Below are 15,201 nucleotides of genomic sequence, written 5' to 3' on the forward strand. Positions count from 1 at the left end.
CAGGGTAAGTTTGCTAGACTTTGTGTGGAACTTGATCTAACCCAGCCTCTAGAATCTTTTGTCCAAATTAATCAGAATTGATATAATGTTGAATATGAAGGGTTGCCTGAGATTAGTTTTTTGTGTGGAAAATATGGTCATAAAAGGAAGGCTTGTGATATGAAAGCTGTGAATTATGTGGAGATTAATGCAGGGTTTCTGATGAGGGGGGAGTGGATTATATGGCCACTGACTCTAGCATTAAGGTTGCTAAGGATATGCTTGTGGAGAGTGGGTTAAGAGGTCCATGGATGATTGTTTAACCTAGACGGAATGTCAAGGCTTCTTTTAGAGATGGTACTGGTAAAGGTTATGGTGCTTAGTCAAAGGGGTCCAAGTTTGCTGCTCTTCGACAAGCGAATGATGATTTTGGGAGAGCTGAAGCTGGTAGTGATGTGGAGCCAATGCAAAACTATTCCAACCCAGCTAGTTCTTCTACTCCTGTTGTTAATTTTAGTCCCAAGGTATGGACTAAATCGCAAAAGTCTAAAAGTGTCTCGAGACTGATTTTGAATGATATTTCTAACCATTCTATTCACATCCAATGTAAGGGTGGTGAGAATGGTAGGAAAATTGTTGGTGGTAATAAAACCCCCTTTGGAGGTACGACTATAAAAGAGAGATTTGGGACAAGGGGAGAAAAGGTTAATGCCAATGGTATTGTAAATGATCAGATTGCTAGTCGGGTTAATGAGAATGATATATCCAAAGAGAAAGGAGTTTCTTTCTTTGGACATCAGCCACCCAACATACAGGAAAATGAGGAGTCTTTGAAGGATAGCTTTGATTCTGATGTTGATGAGGAGCAACTTCTCTCCTCGATTCCTGGAAGCCCAAATAAAGTTGAATAGATGGATTTGTTTGAGGGGCAATGAAATGTTCCTGAAGAGCAATTGGAAGATAATACCTTCGACAATGTTGGAGGTATGCCTCTTGGTTGTTAAAGGGTAAAGCCCTCAAGTTAACTTTTTTGTTGTTAACTCATTCATTATGAATTTAGTTTGTTGGAATGTTAGAGGTGCTGCTAGCACAAAATTCAAAAATAATATGATGGAGTTGATCCATACTCATCATATGGATATTTTGTTTTTATGTGAGCCTAGAATTAGTGGTGAGAAGGTTTTGAATATTGCTACATCTCTGGGGTTTTCTTATGTTGAAATCGTTGATTTAGTTGGGTTTTCTGGTAGTCTTTGGTTGATGTGGGATGATAGCAGAGTGTATCTGGACATCATTGGGACTTCTGATCAGTCTATTATAGCTTGTGTATCTTGGAAGGACCATTCTCCCTGGTTGTTAACTATGATTTATGCTAATCCTAGTGGGTTTAAGAGGGAGAAGCTTTGGGAGTTTTTGGATTTTGTTGCTACTTGTCATCAATTGCCTTGGTTACTAGCTGGTGATTTCAATGAAATGCTAGGGGTTGATGATAAGTTGGGAGGTGTTTTTGTGAATAGGTTGAAAGGGTTTTAAAGGTGGTTTGATGGTAATAATATGATGGACTTGGGTTTTTATGGGCCTAACTTTACTTGGAGAGATAATAAAGTGTTTGAGAGGCTTGATCGTGCTATCTATAACATGAAGTGGAGACACTTATTTCCTGAGGGTCATGTTAGACATCTGCCTCGTACCACTTCTGATCATAAAGGTGAGTCCTAAAGCTCAGCTTTTACTCAGTTGGGAGCCTCCTGGTTTAGGTATGTTTAAATTGAATGTGGATGGTTCTAAGAGAGCAGCCTCAGGTTGTATTGGTGCTGGCGGAGTGATCCGTGGGGCTGATGGCTATTGGATTTGTGGTTTTGTTGTGAATTTAGGTAAGGGGCAGATCCTTGAGGTTGAGCTTTGGGGTTTGTATTTTGGGCTTTAGTTGTCCTGGGATAAAGGTGTCTCTAATCTTCTTATTGAGATGGATGCTGCAGTTGTTGTTTCCCCTGTTCAGCAAGTTGGTACCTTGAGTTGTCACCCTCTTGCTGCATTGATTCAGAGTTGTTGTGTTCTTATGAGGCGTATTGGCAATTGCCACCTTGCTCATGTTTATAGAGAAATGAATGTTGTAGCTGATTGTATGGCTAACTGGAGCTTTAACTTGGATTTGGGGGTTTGTTATTTGGATGAGCCCCCTGCTTGGGTTAGCTCTTTCTTGGAGGATGATTTACTAGGAGTTGTTAGGCCTCGCTTGATCTGTACTAGTTAGCTGTCGTTTCTTTTTGGGGTTTGTCCCCCTTATCTCATAAAATAAATAAAAAAAGCTACAACCAGATAGCAGATTAGATTGAAGTAGAAGATAATGACAACTCATACTAGAATAGCTTAGGGGAAGAAGAACTACACAATATAGACATTATGATGGAAGCATATGATGAAGTCATAACTCCATATGAAGACCTAATGATAGCAGAAGCATATCAACCTCATTTCATGTGAGGATATCATCTCAGCAACAATCCAAAAAAGCAAGTGATCCAAGTTTCTGACTCCATACGGCCAGCAAGAAGTAAGACTTTTGGTACCATAAGAAGAGCATAAAAGGAGTTCTTAAGCAATCTAAAAATGAATAAGAGCGTTATAGTCAAAATACAAAAAAATTTGTCCTTCTTTATAAATACTCCCCTCATTTGAGCCGAATCAAAATATGTGGATATTGATGAGCAATAAAAAAATACACTGTCAAAGGATTGACCTGAATACCAATGTCGTGTAGATTATTAACGTAACACGACACATCATAAGTTGTGGTCGTTTTTCATTTTCAAACACAAACAGAAACACCCACCGACGTTCTTCTCTTTGCCGTTGGCCATTAACGAAAACAGAACTCGGTAGGTATTATGTCGTCGTTATCCATCCATACCCAAATACGACGCCGTTCCTCTAACGCTTAGGCCATCGCGAAAAGACGAACGACTTTGATATCTATCTTGTAGATTCTAATTCCTTTTGAAGTCAGCTGAACCAGAACGCACGACACCTGAACTGTCGTCGTTTTTGGCTTCTCCGTCGTCTTCAAGGTCGTAAGCATCTCGTACTCTCCAAAACCTATTTGAGGTCAGTACAGTATTGAAGCTTTTAATTCAATTCCTGTTTTTAGGGTTTCCTTAAAAATTCATTGGCTTTTTGGGTTAATTTTGTCAAATTAGCTGTTTTAATTTGTAATTCAGTCAAAGGCATGGCTTTTTGGGTTAATTTTGTCAAATTAGCTGTAGGAACTATTCTGTTTTTTTTTTTCTTTCATGAAAGTCTTTGTTGTTTCGGTTTTGGAAGAACCACACTGTTCAAAAACGAAATTTGTTCTAAAGTTTTCTGCTTTTGAAGAAAAAAAGGTTTTCATTAAACTTATTTGATTGAAGGATGTATGAGAGAATGATCCTAATTTAATGTTGATAAATACTTTCTTTGTCTGTGTTATGGTTGTGTTTTGAGTAATTGTTTTTTATCAATGGGACGGGGAGATTCGAACTTAAGACATTTTCCAGCATTGGGAAGAGAAGTATCAACAGATTAATTTTTATTTGGTAATACTTGAAATTAACAAAAAAGGGAGAACCTCAGGAGAGGAACTTTACCTCATGCCCCCAAAGTCAACCTTGAACTGAGTTGCAGATATATAATTTGAAGTTACTGCAGTTGATAGTTATGGATAAGTACATGATTAAACCCTATTAAATATATTATTGTTTAGGGAACTTATGGAGCTAGTTTCAAAATGTAATCGCTTTTCTGTGTTAATTTAAAATTTCTTTTGTGAGTGGCTCAGATGGGGTCAACTATAGATCCCGGACCAATCGATATTTCTGTACTGTACGATCAAGATAACCATATTTCTTCAGCAATCTGGGATGGACAGGTTAGACAATAATCTTTTATCCTTAATTTCATTTTTTTACTTGTATTTGTTAAAATCATATCGATAGTTTGAATAATTCTGTGTGTAACAATTCCACTAGAACTTTACAGGAACGTGGTGTGCTTAGATGCCATGAACACAGTTCAATGCTTGAACAATGGAAGCTCACAGCTAAGCAAATTGAATTGGTTGAGAAAGCTGGTTTTGGGTACCTCAGAACAATTCCCACGATTAGCCTTGACAATTCACTCATCTCGGCACTAGTTGAGAGGTGGAGGAGAGAAACAAATACATTTCATTTGTCTGTTGGAGAAATGACCATAACACTTGAAGATGTTGTATTGTTGCTTGGGCTACCAATTGATGGAAAACCAGTTATGGGTGTAACAAGGACACCCGGAAAAGTATGCGAAAATTTACTAGGGAAAGTGCCGGAAGACCTAAATGGTGGAATGGTGAAGCTAACTTGGTTGAAAGAGTGCTTTTCTAAATGTCCTGAAGATGCACCAGTTGAAGAGATTGAGCGTCATACGCGTGCTTATCTCCTATACCTCGTTGGTTGTACAATATTTTCCACAACAACTGGAAACAAAGTCTCTGTAATGTATCTTCCATTGTTTGAAAAGTTTGATGAAGCTGGAAAGTTTGCATGGGGTGCTGCAGCTTTGGCATTCCTCTACAGAGCTCTTGGTAATGCCTCCCTTAAATCTCAAAGCACCATAAGTGGTTCTTTGACACTACTGCAGGTATGCATTTTCGCCTTCTTTTCATCATCCGGTGGTAGCAGTGGGCTGCTGGCATCTCTTTATATCAATAGCCTTCACTTAAAATGTGACTGTGATTCTTGTTCTTTTTAGTGTTGGAGTTATTATCGCCTCAATGTTGGAAATCCAAAGTTCAATGACGAACCAAATGATGGTTGCTTTCCATTTGCACTTCGGTGGAAAGGAAGAGCAAGTGGACCAAGATCAAACAGTAATATAGTTTCCTACCGCAAAGCCTTAGATTCCCTTCAACCTTCAGATGTAGGTCATTTAGATCTTTGCTCGATTTATGTGATCATATATTGATCAGAAGATGATAATAGTAATTCGTATGGTACTGACATACAGGTTAAGTGGCTCCCATACAAAGATTTGGACCCTTCTTCTTCAGTGGGAGATATAAAAGAGAGTTTGATTTTAAGGGCCTCAAAAACTGTGCTAATATGTTTTGACAAGGCTGAGAGACACCTCCCTGATCGTTGCCTCAGGCAGTTTGGCATGCTTCAACCAGTCCCAATGGATGTTCCACGGTGGGAGAGGAAGATTCGTGCACTTGATCAGGGTTCAGACTTGTCAAAGGAAACAGATTTGCAGCTTAAAGGAAAAAATCAAGCAGAGCTTAGGGAATGGTTGGAGCGTCAACTTCGGATTGTACAAGTTGAGGAAGTTGTGGATGAAATCAAGTACATGGAGTGGTATGAGAGAATTACTCGGAAGTTTGTTGGGAGGCCTGAATCTTTAGAATCTGAGTTTCAGAGAATAGTAAGCCTTTGCTTAATTGGTCAATTGATGTTATCACTATCAGCCATTAAAAATAAATTTGAAGTATATGTGACTACACTTCTTTACAGGTTGCTGCTATGAGAGAAATTGCAGATATAGCTGATTCATTTCCCGCAGATCGAATGGATTCCCGAGATAGGAAATCACTTGATGAGATCAAGAACGCAGCACATAAAAGTCTGATGGATTTGGTTGGAGACTCAAAGAAAAGTAGACGTAAGATTGCCACGAAACGTAAAAGGGAGGATGATCCAACTATCAAGGATGACTACTAGCTTTAAGTTATGATTGAGAATGCCTGGGCTCATTGACAATTCTTTTTTATGATATGCAGTGAGCTTGGTGGGGCAGCTCTAGCTATTCATTTCTGACATTGATGAAGTGTATCTTACACAAATTCATCAATCTGTAAAGTGCGTCTTTGATGCAGGATAGTATTGTATTGTATTACTAGAATCCGTCGGTATATGCCTGTTGAATGGTTGAAGTAGGAAAAGAAGACAAATCTTTAGTTGGGGTTTGAGAAATAAATCTTACATGTGCTTGAGATCAACTTGTTAAGACAATCTTATCTTCTCTTTTCTTTTTTAAGTTTTTATTTATTTATCAACAGGGGAGGGGAAGGATTGTCTTTTATTTGGTTTATTTCTGGTGAAGACAATCTTCGAAGGGTCTTGGTGCAAATTGCAAATAAACCTCCAACATGGAGAAAAGTATTCAAGGAATTAATCAGCAAAACCGTGGAGGTACGTGGATGTTGTTGGAATACAATTTCGCAAGGCTTAGGAAATTCCCAGAAAGACTTACAAAACACTAAGGAAATTCCCAGAAAGACTTACAAAACACTAAGGAAATTCCCAGAAAGATTTACAAAACAAAAAAGACAGCCTTGAAAGTAAGAAAGCATAGGTGTGATGTTGGCCAAGACCCTTCGAAGCGCAAGTCAGTCCCTTGCAATAAAACTGAAAGTTGTATGCCAGAATTCTAAATTGGGGAATTTGGATTTGACTCACATTGGCTCAAGTTTCTTAGTTTGACCTTAAATATATTAATTTCTTATGTTAATAAAATGAGTGTATCTAAACGAATTCTAAAATTAACTAAGTACACCCTATGACCTAAGTATATCCTAATATTTTAATCAAAATGTAAAATTAACTAAGTGCACCTTATTCAACTACCAAAAATACCCCTGGTACACCCTAATACACTCTATCACACAACACTCTAATACCAATCATAAACCAGGTTTCTCTTTTTACATGAAACTTTCCAGATTTTGGGTTTGCATAAAAATCTTTAATTTTGTAAGCTATTGTGGGAGTAGATTTGCTAGCTCCTTTAATTCAAAGTTTGATTCTTGTAAATACTTGTGATTTTCTTAGAAATATGTGTTGGGGAGTCAAACATCTCTATCAAATTACTAGTGAAATGCATAATCACCAATCCAAAATTCCAAAATCCTTGGAAATTTTGGATGCTTCCAAGTTAGAAGAAAAGTTTACACCCTGGGATTTAAAAGTCATCCACTTCAACTTTATTGTGTGGATAATGTTGAGCTAAGAAGTCAGACTAGAACAAACTTTTCCATTCAAATATGGTTGCCCATCTTTTTCATCAGGAAGAATCAAGTACATTGAGAAACATCAACACTTGTCTTTCGCCGTGTTGGAAGCTCTAAGCCTTTGAAGCCATCAAAGGACCTTAAAATTATACGAAAACTTTTCTACGTTTGATTAGGGTTGAATATGGTAAGTAGGGTTTACTTATTAAAATTATATTTGTTTCACAATTCCTTATATCCTTTTTGGTAATTTTATATTAGGGTAAATTAGTAATTCAATAAATACTTTTGTAGTAGGGTGTATTCAGTTAATTTTAAGGTTCGTTTAACAACACTCTAATAAATTTAATTATTTAATAAAACGATGGATTTAAATACTCGCTACAAAAGCACTATAGAAAAATACTCATAAAACCAAGTGTTAAATAAAGACTTGAGAAAGCTCAGTTGTTTAGTAAAATTATATTCGGCTGTCATACGAGCAACAGGGAGCTTTACTTATTATAGGCAAATATGCCTAAGCCGTCCCGTCTCCACATTTAAATAAGCATGTTAAGCGAAGAAGCATTCTGATATTATTATTTTTTATTCTTATTATTTGGTTATTTGGTCTTTAGATGAGGTTCCTATCTCTTAACTATTGGATCAAACTAACCAATTTGATCCAACAACTAACCAATTTGATCCAATAATAAGGCCCTCACTATTAAATTCTTGTATGATATATTAGGTACGTACATCTCTAGTACTAATCCTAGAAAAAACAAATGTTATTATTATTATTTTTAAACCAAGCATAGAGGCAAACAAAAATTAACAATCACCTCTGTATTAGAAAGCAATTGAGCATCAACCGGGTTTAGTCTAGTGGAAAAGGCCTTGACTTGTAAACTAGTGGTCTCGAGTTCGAACTCCCATGGCAATGTGTGTGTGTGTGAGAGGATTCTAAGTCTCTACATTTAGCATCGGTGCATTTATACGTATTTAGAAAAGGCATGACAATATAGTAAATATTGCAATTTTCTTTGAATTCCGAAAAGTGTGTTCTTAATAAGTTGAGAAAGTGAGTGTAGTCTTGAGTTGTAAATATCAATTAAGATATTTGTTACCTACAAGGTACTTGTAGATCAAGTGGTTAAAAGTAATTAGCCCCACATCCAAGGTCTTAGGTTTGATTCTCTATTCTTCAAATATCGCTTGTATTTAAAAAAATTAAATTTTTTTTAAAAAAAGAGAAAGATATATGTTATAGAAAGAGGGGCAAAGGTGGTAAGGACTCCTAACCTTTGGGTAATTTTGGCCAATTTTTGAAAAGTAGGGACTAATATGTTATTGACCCCAAACTCCACGGGTTGAAACTGTAATTAATTTATACCAATTATATTATACCTTTGGCTTCAACATGTGCACTCGTTTTCCTATTTAAGGGTGCTTAATTGGTTGTGAGATTACAAAATAAGCTTGTCATCACAATCAATATTCATAATGCATCTTTGATTCCTTGTGTCTTTTTTGCTTCACCATGGTTGTGCTCCACTCCACTCTTTCCCAAGCGTTGCGGCTTCTTTTTTTTTTTTTTTTTTTTAATTTTAATTTTTGTATCTCTCTGCAGCCTGCGGGCTATACGGATGTGAGAGAGATCTCTTTAATGAAGAATTCTTCATTTAAATGTTGAATAATCAGCTCCACAAAAACATGAGTGGCCAACCTCTTTTGAGAGGTTTCATTGGTTGGTCAAACTCCCCTCCTTTTTTTTAACTCTTTTCTTGTGTATGGATTATCAAGCTACAAAGATGTGAGGAGATTTGTTGAAGCACGCCACTTTTGAATTGAATATCCTTTGTCCTTGCAATTTGAAATGTCCACAAAATATATGTGTGTAAAAGTTACTTGTAATTTAGTTAAAGAATTTGTGATTCACTTGTGCTCTATCTTTGCCTTCAATTTGAGGCTTGTTGGACGTGACACATAACCAAAGACAATCCATGCATCTTTTTATTTTTTAATTTTTTTTAACAAATGACTTTTTGTGTGTGAATTTTTTTGGTTCAATAGCCTGCTCCCAGAAAAAGAATATTAAGTGAAGAACCAGCCTTTTATTATTAATTTTTTTATTTTTGTTATTCAATTACTTCATCCTTAGATGAGGGCCTTAAGGCCCTTAAATGAGAGCTTATCTCTTTATCGTTGGATTAAACTAATTAATTTGATTTAACGGCTAAGAGATAGGGTCTTATTAGACAGATTAAATTATCAATGTGCCCCTGTGCTTCACTAAATATCTAACGTTGCCCCCTACGATCCAAACTGGGTCATCATGGCCCTATGCTTTAGTTCCGTGTCCATTGTTCCCCATTCCGTCAATTTAGTCATTAAGTCTGTTAACTTGATGATGTGGCATGTACTCTTTTAATAATTTTTAGCATTTAAAAGTTTTAAAATTCAAATTAAATATAAATAATAGTTAAAAATATGTTTAATTAAATATTAAAAAAAACAGTTATAAATAGTTTTAATTCTTTTTACTTTTTAGAATCCAAACAATTCTTAGTTTGATAAATTAGTTATAAATCCATAAACAAAATAAAATAACATTATCACAACTAATTGAAAAAAAACCAACTTAAACCAAGGTGGTTGGTGTGAGTGGTTCGGCACTCTTATTCCTTAAGAGAGGTCAGGGGTTCGATCCCTGCTCTTGTACGGAGTCACCACTTTGGCTAGTACTTTACCCCTTACGGGCCGACCCGGTGTGAGCGGGGATTAGTCTGGGTTGTGGTTAAGGCTTAAAGGTGCCACCCATAGTTGGGGCCCATCTAGGACCACCTCGTGGTTCAGACAAAAAAAAAAAAAAAAAAAAAAAAAAAAACCAACTTCCCTTTTCCCAACGACCTAACCTCTCCTCCCACCCACCTCCATCACTCTCAACCAACCACCCACCACCCACCAACCTCCATCCCACACAATCTCTCTCTCTGCCTCCAACCCTCTTGCCAACACAACCCAGTACCCTCACCCCAAACCCCAACTAGATCTGGACTTGATCGCCACCAAATACAACCAATCATTCCTTTGACCCCATTAGCTCTGGACTTGAGTTGGGGACTTGAGTTCGACCCCAGTCAGTCCTTCGACCATATCTGAACTTATCTCTTTGATTAGTGAGTTGGGGAGGGGCGGAAGGAGGGGTTGCAGGGGTGGAGAGGTGGATGGGGGAAAGGTGGTTGCGGCTGGTGGTTGGGGAGAGGGGGGAGGAGGGTGGAGGGTGGAGAGGGGGATGGGGGAGAAGGGGCTGCTGGGTTTATTTTTGTTTTTTTTAAACTATTGCAGAAAAAAATTTAATTTTAATATTTAATATTTTATTTGAATTTAGACCAAAAAAATAGGCCAAAAGTCACTTTTGGTCTCTGTAGTTTGGCACTTTAACCACTTTTAACCATGTAGTTTCAATTCCATCAATTTTGCCATCGTAGTTTCGTATTTTAAATTCCAGGATATGTTAGTATTCCTGTCAATTTCTTTAATGATGCAAGGGGCAATTTAGTTACCCCAAAACCCATGAGCGTAAAAGCTCGTTTGAAATTCTCCCCATTTCATATTAGGGCTCAAAATTCAACAACTAATCCCAATTTTTGAAGAACCCTAAACCCAATGACCAATTTCAAGTCCCAATATGAAATTAGGGGAGTTTTAGACGAGCTTTTATGCTCAAGGATTTTGGGTTGACAGAATTGCCCCTTGCATCGTCAAAGAAATTGACATGAATACTAACTTGTCCTTGAATTGCTGCATATACGAAACTACATGGTCAAAATTGACGAAATTGAAACTATAGAGTTAAAAGTGGTTGAAGTGCCAAACTATAGGGACCAAAAGTGACTTTTAGCCAAAAAAATATTTTATTAAAACTTTTAAATGCTTAAAATACGAAAAATTCCTTGCCACATCATCAAATTAACAATTTTATTGACTAAATTGATGGAATGAGGGAACAAGGGACGTGGAACTAAAGCTTAGGGGGCATAATGACTAGTTTGAATTATAAGGGCCAAAGTGAGATTTTCAGTAAAGCACAAGGGCACATCGATAATTAAGCCTATTACATAAGGCCCTCACTATAGAATTCTTGTATGATACATTAGATACGTACTTCTCTACTACTAATCCTAGAAAAAAATAAATTATTTAAAAATTAAAAAAAACCAAGCATATAGCGGCAAACAAAATTAACAATCACCTATGTATGAGAAATGCTTGACTTGCAAACCAATGGTCTCAGCTTCGGTAGTGTGTGTATAAAAGGATTTCGAGTCTCTTCATTTAACATCAGTACATTTATGAGCATTTAGAAAAGGCATGACAATAGTCAATATTGCAATTTTCTTTGAATTTTGAGAAGTGTGTTCTTGATAAGTTAAGAAAGAGAGTGTAGTCTTGAGTTGTAAATATCAATTAAGATATTTGTTACCTGCAAGGTACTTGTAGTTGTAGATCAAGTGATCAAAAACATTTAGCCTTCCACTCAAGGTCTTAGGTTTAATTCTCTATTCCTCCAATATCGCTTGTATTAGAAAAAACAATATAGAAAAAAAAGAAAGATTCATGTTATAAAAAGAGGGGCAAGGATTGTAAGGACTCCAAACCTTTGGGTAGTGTTGGCCAAGTTTTGAAAAGTAGGGACTAATATGTTATTGACCACAAACTCCAGGGGTTCAAACTGTAATTAATTATAGTATACCTTTGGCTTCAGCATGTGCACTCGTTTTCCTATTTAAGGATGTGAGATTTCATAATAAGCTTGTCATCACAATCAATATCCCTTAGTATCTCAGAAGTGAATTGGGAGTAGTTGTCTGGAATACGATGGCTTGTGAAAAGAGCAAGATACTCATAATCGGAGCCACAGGTTACCTTGGCAAATACATGGTGAAGGCAAGCGTCTCTTTGGGACATCCAACCTATGCCTATGTGCGACCAATCAAACCCGAAACCGATTCTTCCAAGCTTCTTCTGCACAAAGAATTTGAAGCCATGGGAGCCACCATCTTCCAAGTAAATTAAAATTCCTTCATTTCTTGGTCAAACTGCAGTCAACTTTCGTTCATATATGTATGTATTTATGCTGCAAATTCCTCATAGTTCATCAAGATATGAAAACTTCATAATGTAACAGGGTGAACTGGATGATCATGAAACGCTTGTCAAAGCAGTTGAGCAAGTTGACGTTGTAATATCCACGGTGGCTGTCCCTCAACATCTTGAACAGCTGAAACTAATCAAAGCCATGCAAGATGCTGGAAATATAAAGGTCAATCTTCCCTCCTTGATCACTATTAATATTATACTGAGTATTGGTTTTTACAGAGAGCTTCACGTACGGACACCCTTATGGGTCCACTCCTGTATTGTATTTCAATTATTGGAATTGTTTTTATAAAAAAATAGGTTTTCTTTCGATTATCATCTCTACAAAAAATTACTGAAATTCGAAATCATTTAATCACTTAATTAAATGGTTGTCATTTTCTTTGAAATACCGTGTTCTTCGATGTTGTTGATCACAACAACTACCACTGTGTCTAATGTTTCGCAAGCATTGAACGAAGACTTAAAACATGGATGATTTTGATAGTTCAAAAAGAATTTCCAGTAGGTCCCACGAGGTATCCCTATATATGTATACAGCTATATATGTATATATGTATACATACATGCCTACTGTCTACAGCTATATATGAATACATACATGCCTATCTAACCGATGTAATTGTAAAATCAGAGATTTATTCCTTCAGAATTTGGAAATGAAGTTGACAGAGTAAGTGGGCTGCCACCTTTCGAGGCTTTACTTGAAAACAAAAGGAAGATCAGAAGGGCGATCGAAGCAGCAGGAATTCCATATACTTATGTGTCTGCAAACTCATTTGGTGCATATTTTGTTAATTATTTGCTTCATCCTCATGAAAAAACAAACCACCAAGTCACTGTTTATGGCACTGGTGAAGCCAAAGGTGAGTTGAGTTTGCTCATAATTTTGTTTTTTTGGCTTAATATCACAAAATGTCTCTAAGGTTTACGAAACTATCAGATTGCATCCTTAATGTTTTTTTTGTGTCATTCGGGGTCCTTAAGGTTAGTATGTGTGATCACAAATGGTCTCTGCCATTAGGTTCCGTAAAAAATTCTATTAGTTTGTTGATGTGACATATATATATATTACAAAACATCCATGAGGTTCATGCACCTATCACAAATGGTCCTTGCAAAAAAAATTAATTTAAAATTCATAAAATTTTGGTTTTCTTTTTTAAATTTTATGAATTTTACATTATTTAAAAATATATATTTTATTTTAAATACATGTGACACTATATTATTGGAGATGTGGGCTCCACATATATGCCGCATCAACAAAGTAATGGAGTTTTTGAAAAATAATTTAAAATTCATAAAACTTAAAAATTAAAAAATCAAGGGTTTAGGGTTTATAAATGGTCCTCAAGGTTAAAATCTTCTATAAATGGTTTTTTCATTTTTAAATTTTATGAATTTTAAATTATTTTTAAAAAACTTCATTAGTTTGTTGATGTGGCATATATGCGGAGTCCACGTCTTCAAAAATATAGTGTCACGTGTATTTAAAATACAATATATATTTTTTAAAAATTTTAAAAAGAAAACCAAAATTTTATGAATTTCAAATTTAAAAATTTAAAAATTTAAAAATTTATCAGGGATCATTTGTGATAGGTGCATGAACCTCAGGGATGTTTTGTAATATACATATATGCCACGTCAGCAAACTAACGGAGTGTTTGACGGAACCTAACAGCAGAGACCATTTATGATCACACATACTAACCTTGAGGACCATGAATGACACAAAAATACATTTTTCGATTCTCGTATAGTTAAAATTAAATAAATAAATGTGTTGACAAATAAATAAATAAATGCTGGTGTCTAGCCGTATAGTTATTGAGAGTGAGATGGAACATAACTGAATATATTTACTAATTATGTTTGAATGTCTAGCCGTGTTGAACTATGAGGAAGATGTTGCTACCTACACAATAAAAGCAGCAACAGATCCAAGGGTGGCCAACCGTGTCATAGTTTATAGGCCACAAGGAAACATTGTGTCCCAGTTGGATTTGATTTCTTATTGGGAGAAGAAGACAGGATGCACTCTTACAAGGAGCTATGTCCCAGAAGAAGAAATAATCAAGTTCTCTGAGAGTAAGCAATTAATCTTGTTTTTTTTTTTTTTTTTTTTTGAGTGCTAAGAATGGGTATATGACTAAATATCTCTATTTTTTTTTGTGCCCTTCTTTCTTGCAGCCCTCCCTTCCCCGGACAACATAGCGGTGTCAATTCTGCACAACATATTCATTAAGGGGGATCAAATGAGTTTTGAACTAACAGAAAATGACCTAGAGGCCTCCGAGTTATATCCTGATTACAAGTACACTTCCATTGATAGCTTCCTCGACATTTGCTTGGTGGATCCTCCCAAGCCAAAATTAGCAGCATTTGAATGACTGGTTTCTTTTTGGATAAAATGGAAAACTACTATCCCTTATTACTATTTTATGCTTTCTTGTTTGTATTTGTGAATGTGTTGGCCACTATCTCAGTGCTCTCTAAGCTTTGGTGTTTCGTCCAAAAAATAAATAAAAACTCTAAGCTTTGGTGGGTTGATTGATGGGTTATATATATGTTATTTCATGATTTCAAAGTGCTATAGGGTCATTAGATGATGTTGCTTCAGAATTCATATGTTACCATCCACAATGCAAATCACAATATAAACTAATCTTGCATTTTGCCAACTCAATTAACTAATTCATTGCCAAACCATTAATAGAAGGACACATCATAAAAGCTTTCTTAAACGATGACAATTAAGATGACACATGGTCAATGACTTTTTTATTTATTTATTTATTATTTTTAAATTTAAAAAATAAAATAAAAAACTACAAATGGGAGAGGGGGTTTCATACACAAACAATATTAAGGTGTCATTGAGGTTTGAACCTAAGACTATTGATTTGCAAGTTAAGGCCCTGTTTCAGTGGGATAGATGGTAAACCCCATTGGGTATGATGAAGTCTCTAATCAAAGTAAATATTTGTAATTTATTTAAAACTCAAGAAATCTAAAAAGTAGTTTACCTTCTTTAAGGAATTGTTTTTCTCCATAAA

The 15,201-nt window shown here is 35.9% G+C and overlaps 2 protein-coding genes across 3 annotated transcripts; both read left to right on the plus strand.

Annotated features, from left to right (window-relative positions):
• Positions 1-2,762: 2,762 nt before the first annotated feature.
• On the plus strand, positions 2,763-6,016 carry LOC110755253 (protein MAIN-LIKE 2). 2 transcript variants are annotated; one of them, XM_021956428.2, is made up of 6 exons: positions 2,763-3,084; positions 3,794-3,883; positions 3,984-4,629; positions 4,741-4,908; positions 4,996-5,409; positions 5,499-6,016. In XM_021956428.2, the coding sequence occupies exons 2-6, from the start codon at positions 3,876-3,878 to the stop codon at positions 5,703-5,705; spliced, it is 1,443 nt and encodes a 480-aa protein (XP_021812120.2). In that variant the 5' UTR covers positions 2,763-3,084; positions 3,794-3,875; the 3' UTR covers positions 5,706-6,016. The 2 variants fall into 2 exon arrangements, with proteins under 2 accessions (XP_021812120.2, XP_021812119.2); XM_021956427.2 differs by having other exon boundaries at positions 2,764-3,084; positions 3,994-4,629.
• A 5,792-nt stretch (positions 6,017-11,808) lies between these two features.
• On the plus strand, positions 11,809-14,695 carry LOC110755255 (isoeugenol synthase 1-like). The gene is made up of 5 exons (XM_021956431.2): positions 11,809-12,046; positions 12,168-12,302; positions 12,774-13,005; positions 14,030-14,233; positions 14,336-14,695. Exons 1-5 carry the CDS (start codon positions 11,858-11,860, stop codon positions 14,533-14,535), a joined length of 960 nt encoding a protein of 319 aa, XP_021812123.1. The 5' UTR covers positions 11,809-11,857; the 3' UTR covers positions 14,536-14,695.
• Positions 14,696-15,201: the final 506 nt, after the last annotated feature.

Source organism: Prunus avium, chromosome 4 (assembly GCF_965620075.1).
Source record: "Prunus avium chromosome 4, drPruAviu1.hap1.1, whole genome shotgun sequence".
Classification (NCBI taxonomy): Eukaryota; Viridiplantae; Streptophyta; class Magnoliopsida; order Rosales; family Rosaceae; genus Prunus; species Prunus avium.

What these genes read in the sequence shown, in the direction of transcription:
- LOC110755253 (XM_021956427.2), top strand. Translation starts at nt 3,794, where the DNA reads ATGGGGTCAACTATAGATCCCGGACCAATCGATATTTCTGTACTGTAC. An exon ending in ATTCCCTTCAACCTTCAGAT is followed by an intron (nt 4,909 to 4,995) that starts GTAGGTCATTTA and finishes ACTGACATACAG; the next exon opens with GTTAAGTGGCTCCCATACAA. An exon ending in AATCTGAGTTTCAGAGAATA is followed by an intron (nt 5,410 to 5,498) that starts GTAAGCCTTTGC and finishes ACTTCTTTACAG; the next exon opens with GTTGCTGCTATGAGAGAAAT.
- LOC110755255 (XM_021956431.2), top strand. Translation starts at nt 11,858, where the DNA reads ATGGCTTGTGAAAAGAGCAAGATACTCATAATCGGAGCCACAGGTTAC. An exon ending in TGGCACTGGTGAAGCCAAAG is followed by an intron (nt 13,006 to 14,029) that starts GTGAGTTGAGTT and finishes TTGAATGTCTAG; the next exon opens with CCGTGTTGAACTATGAGGAA. An exon ending in AATAATCAAGTTCTCTGAGA is followed by an intron (nt 14,234 to 14,335) that starts GTAAGCAATTAA and finishes TCTTTCTTGCAG; the next exon opens with CCCTCCCTTCCCCGGACAAC.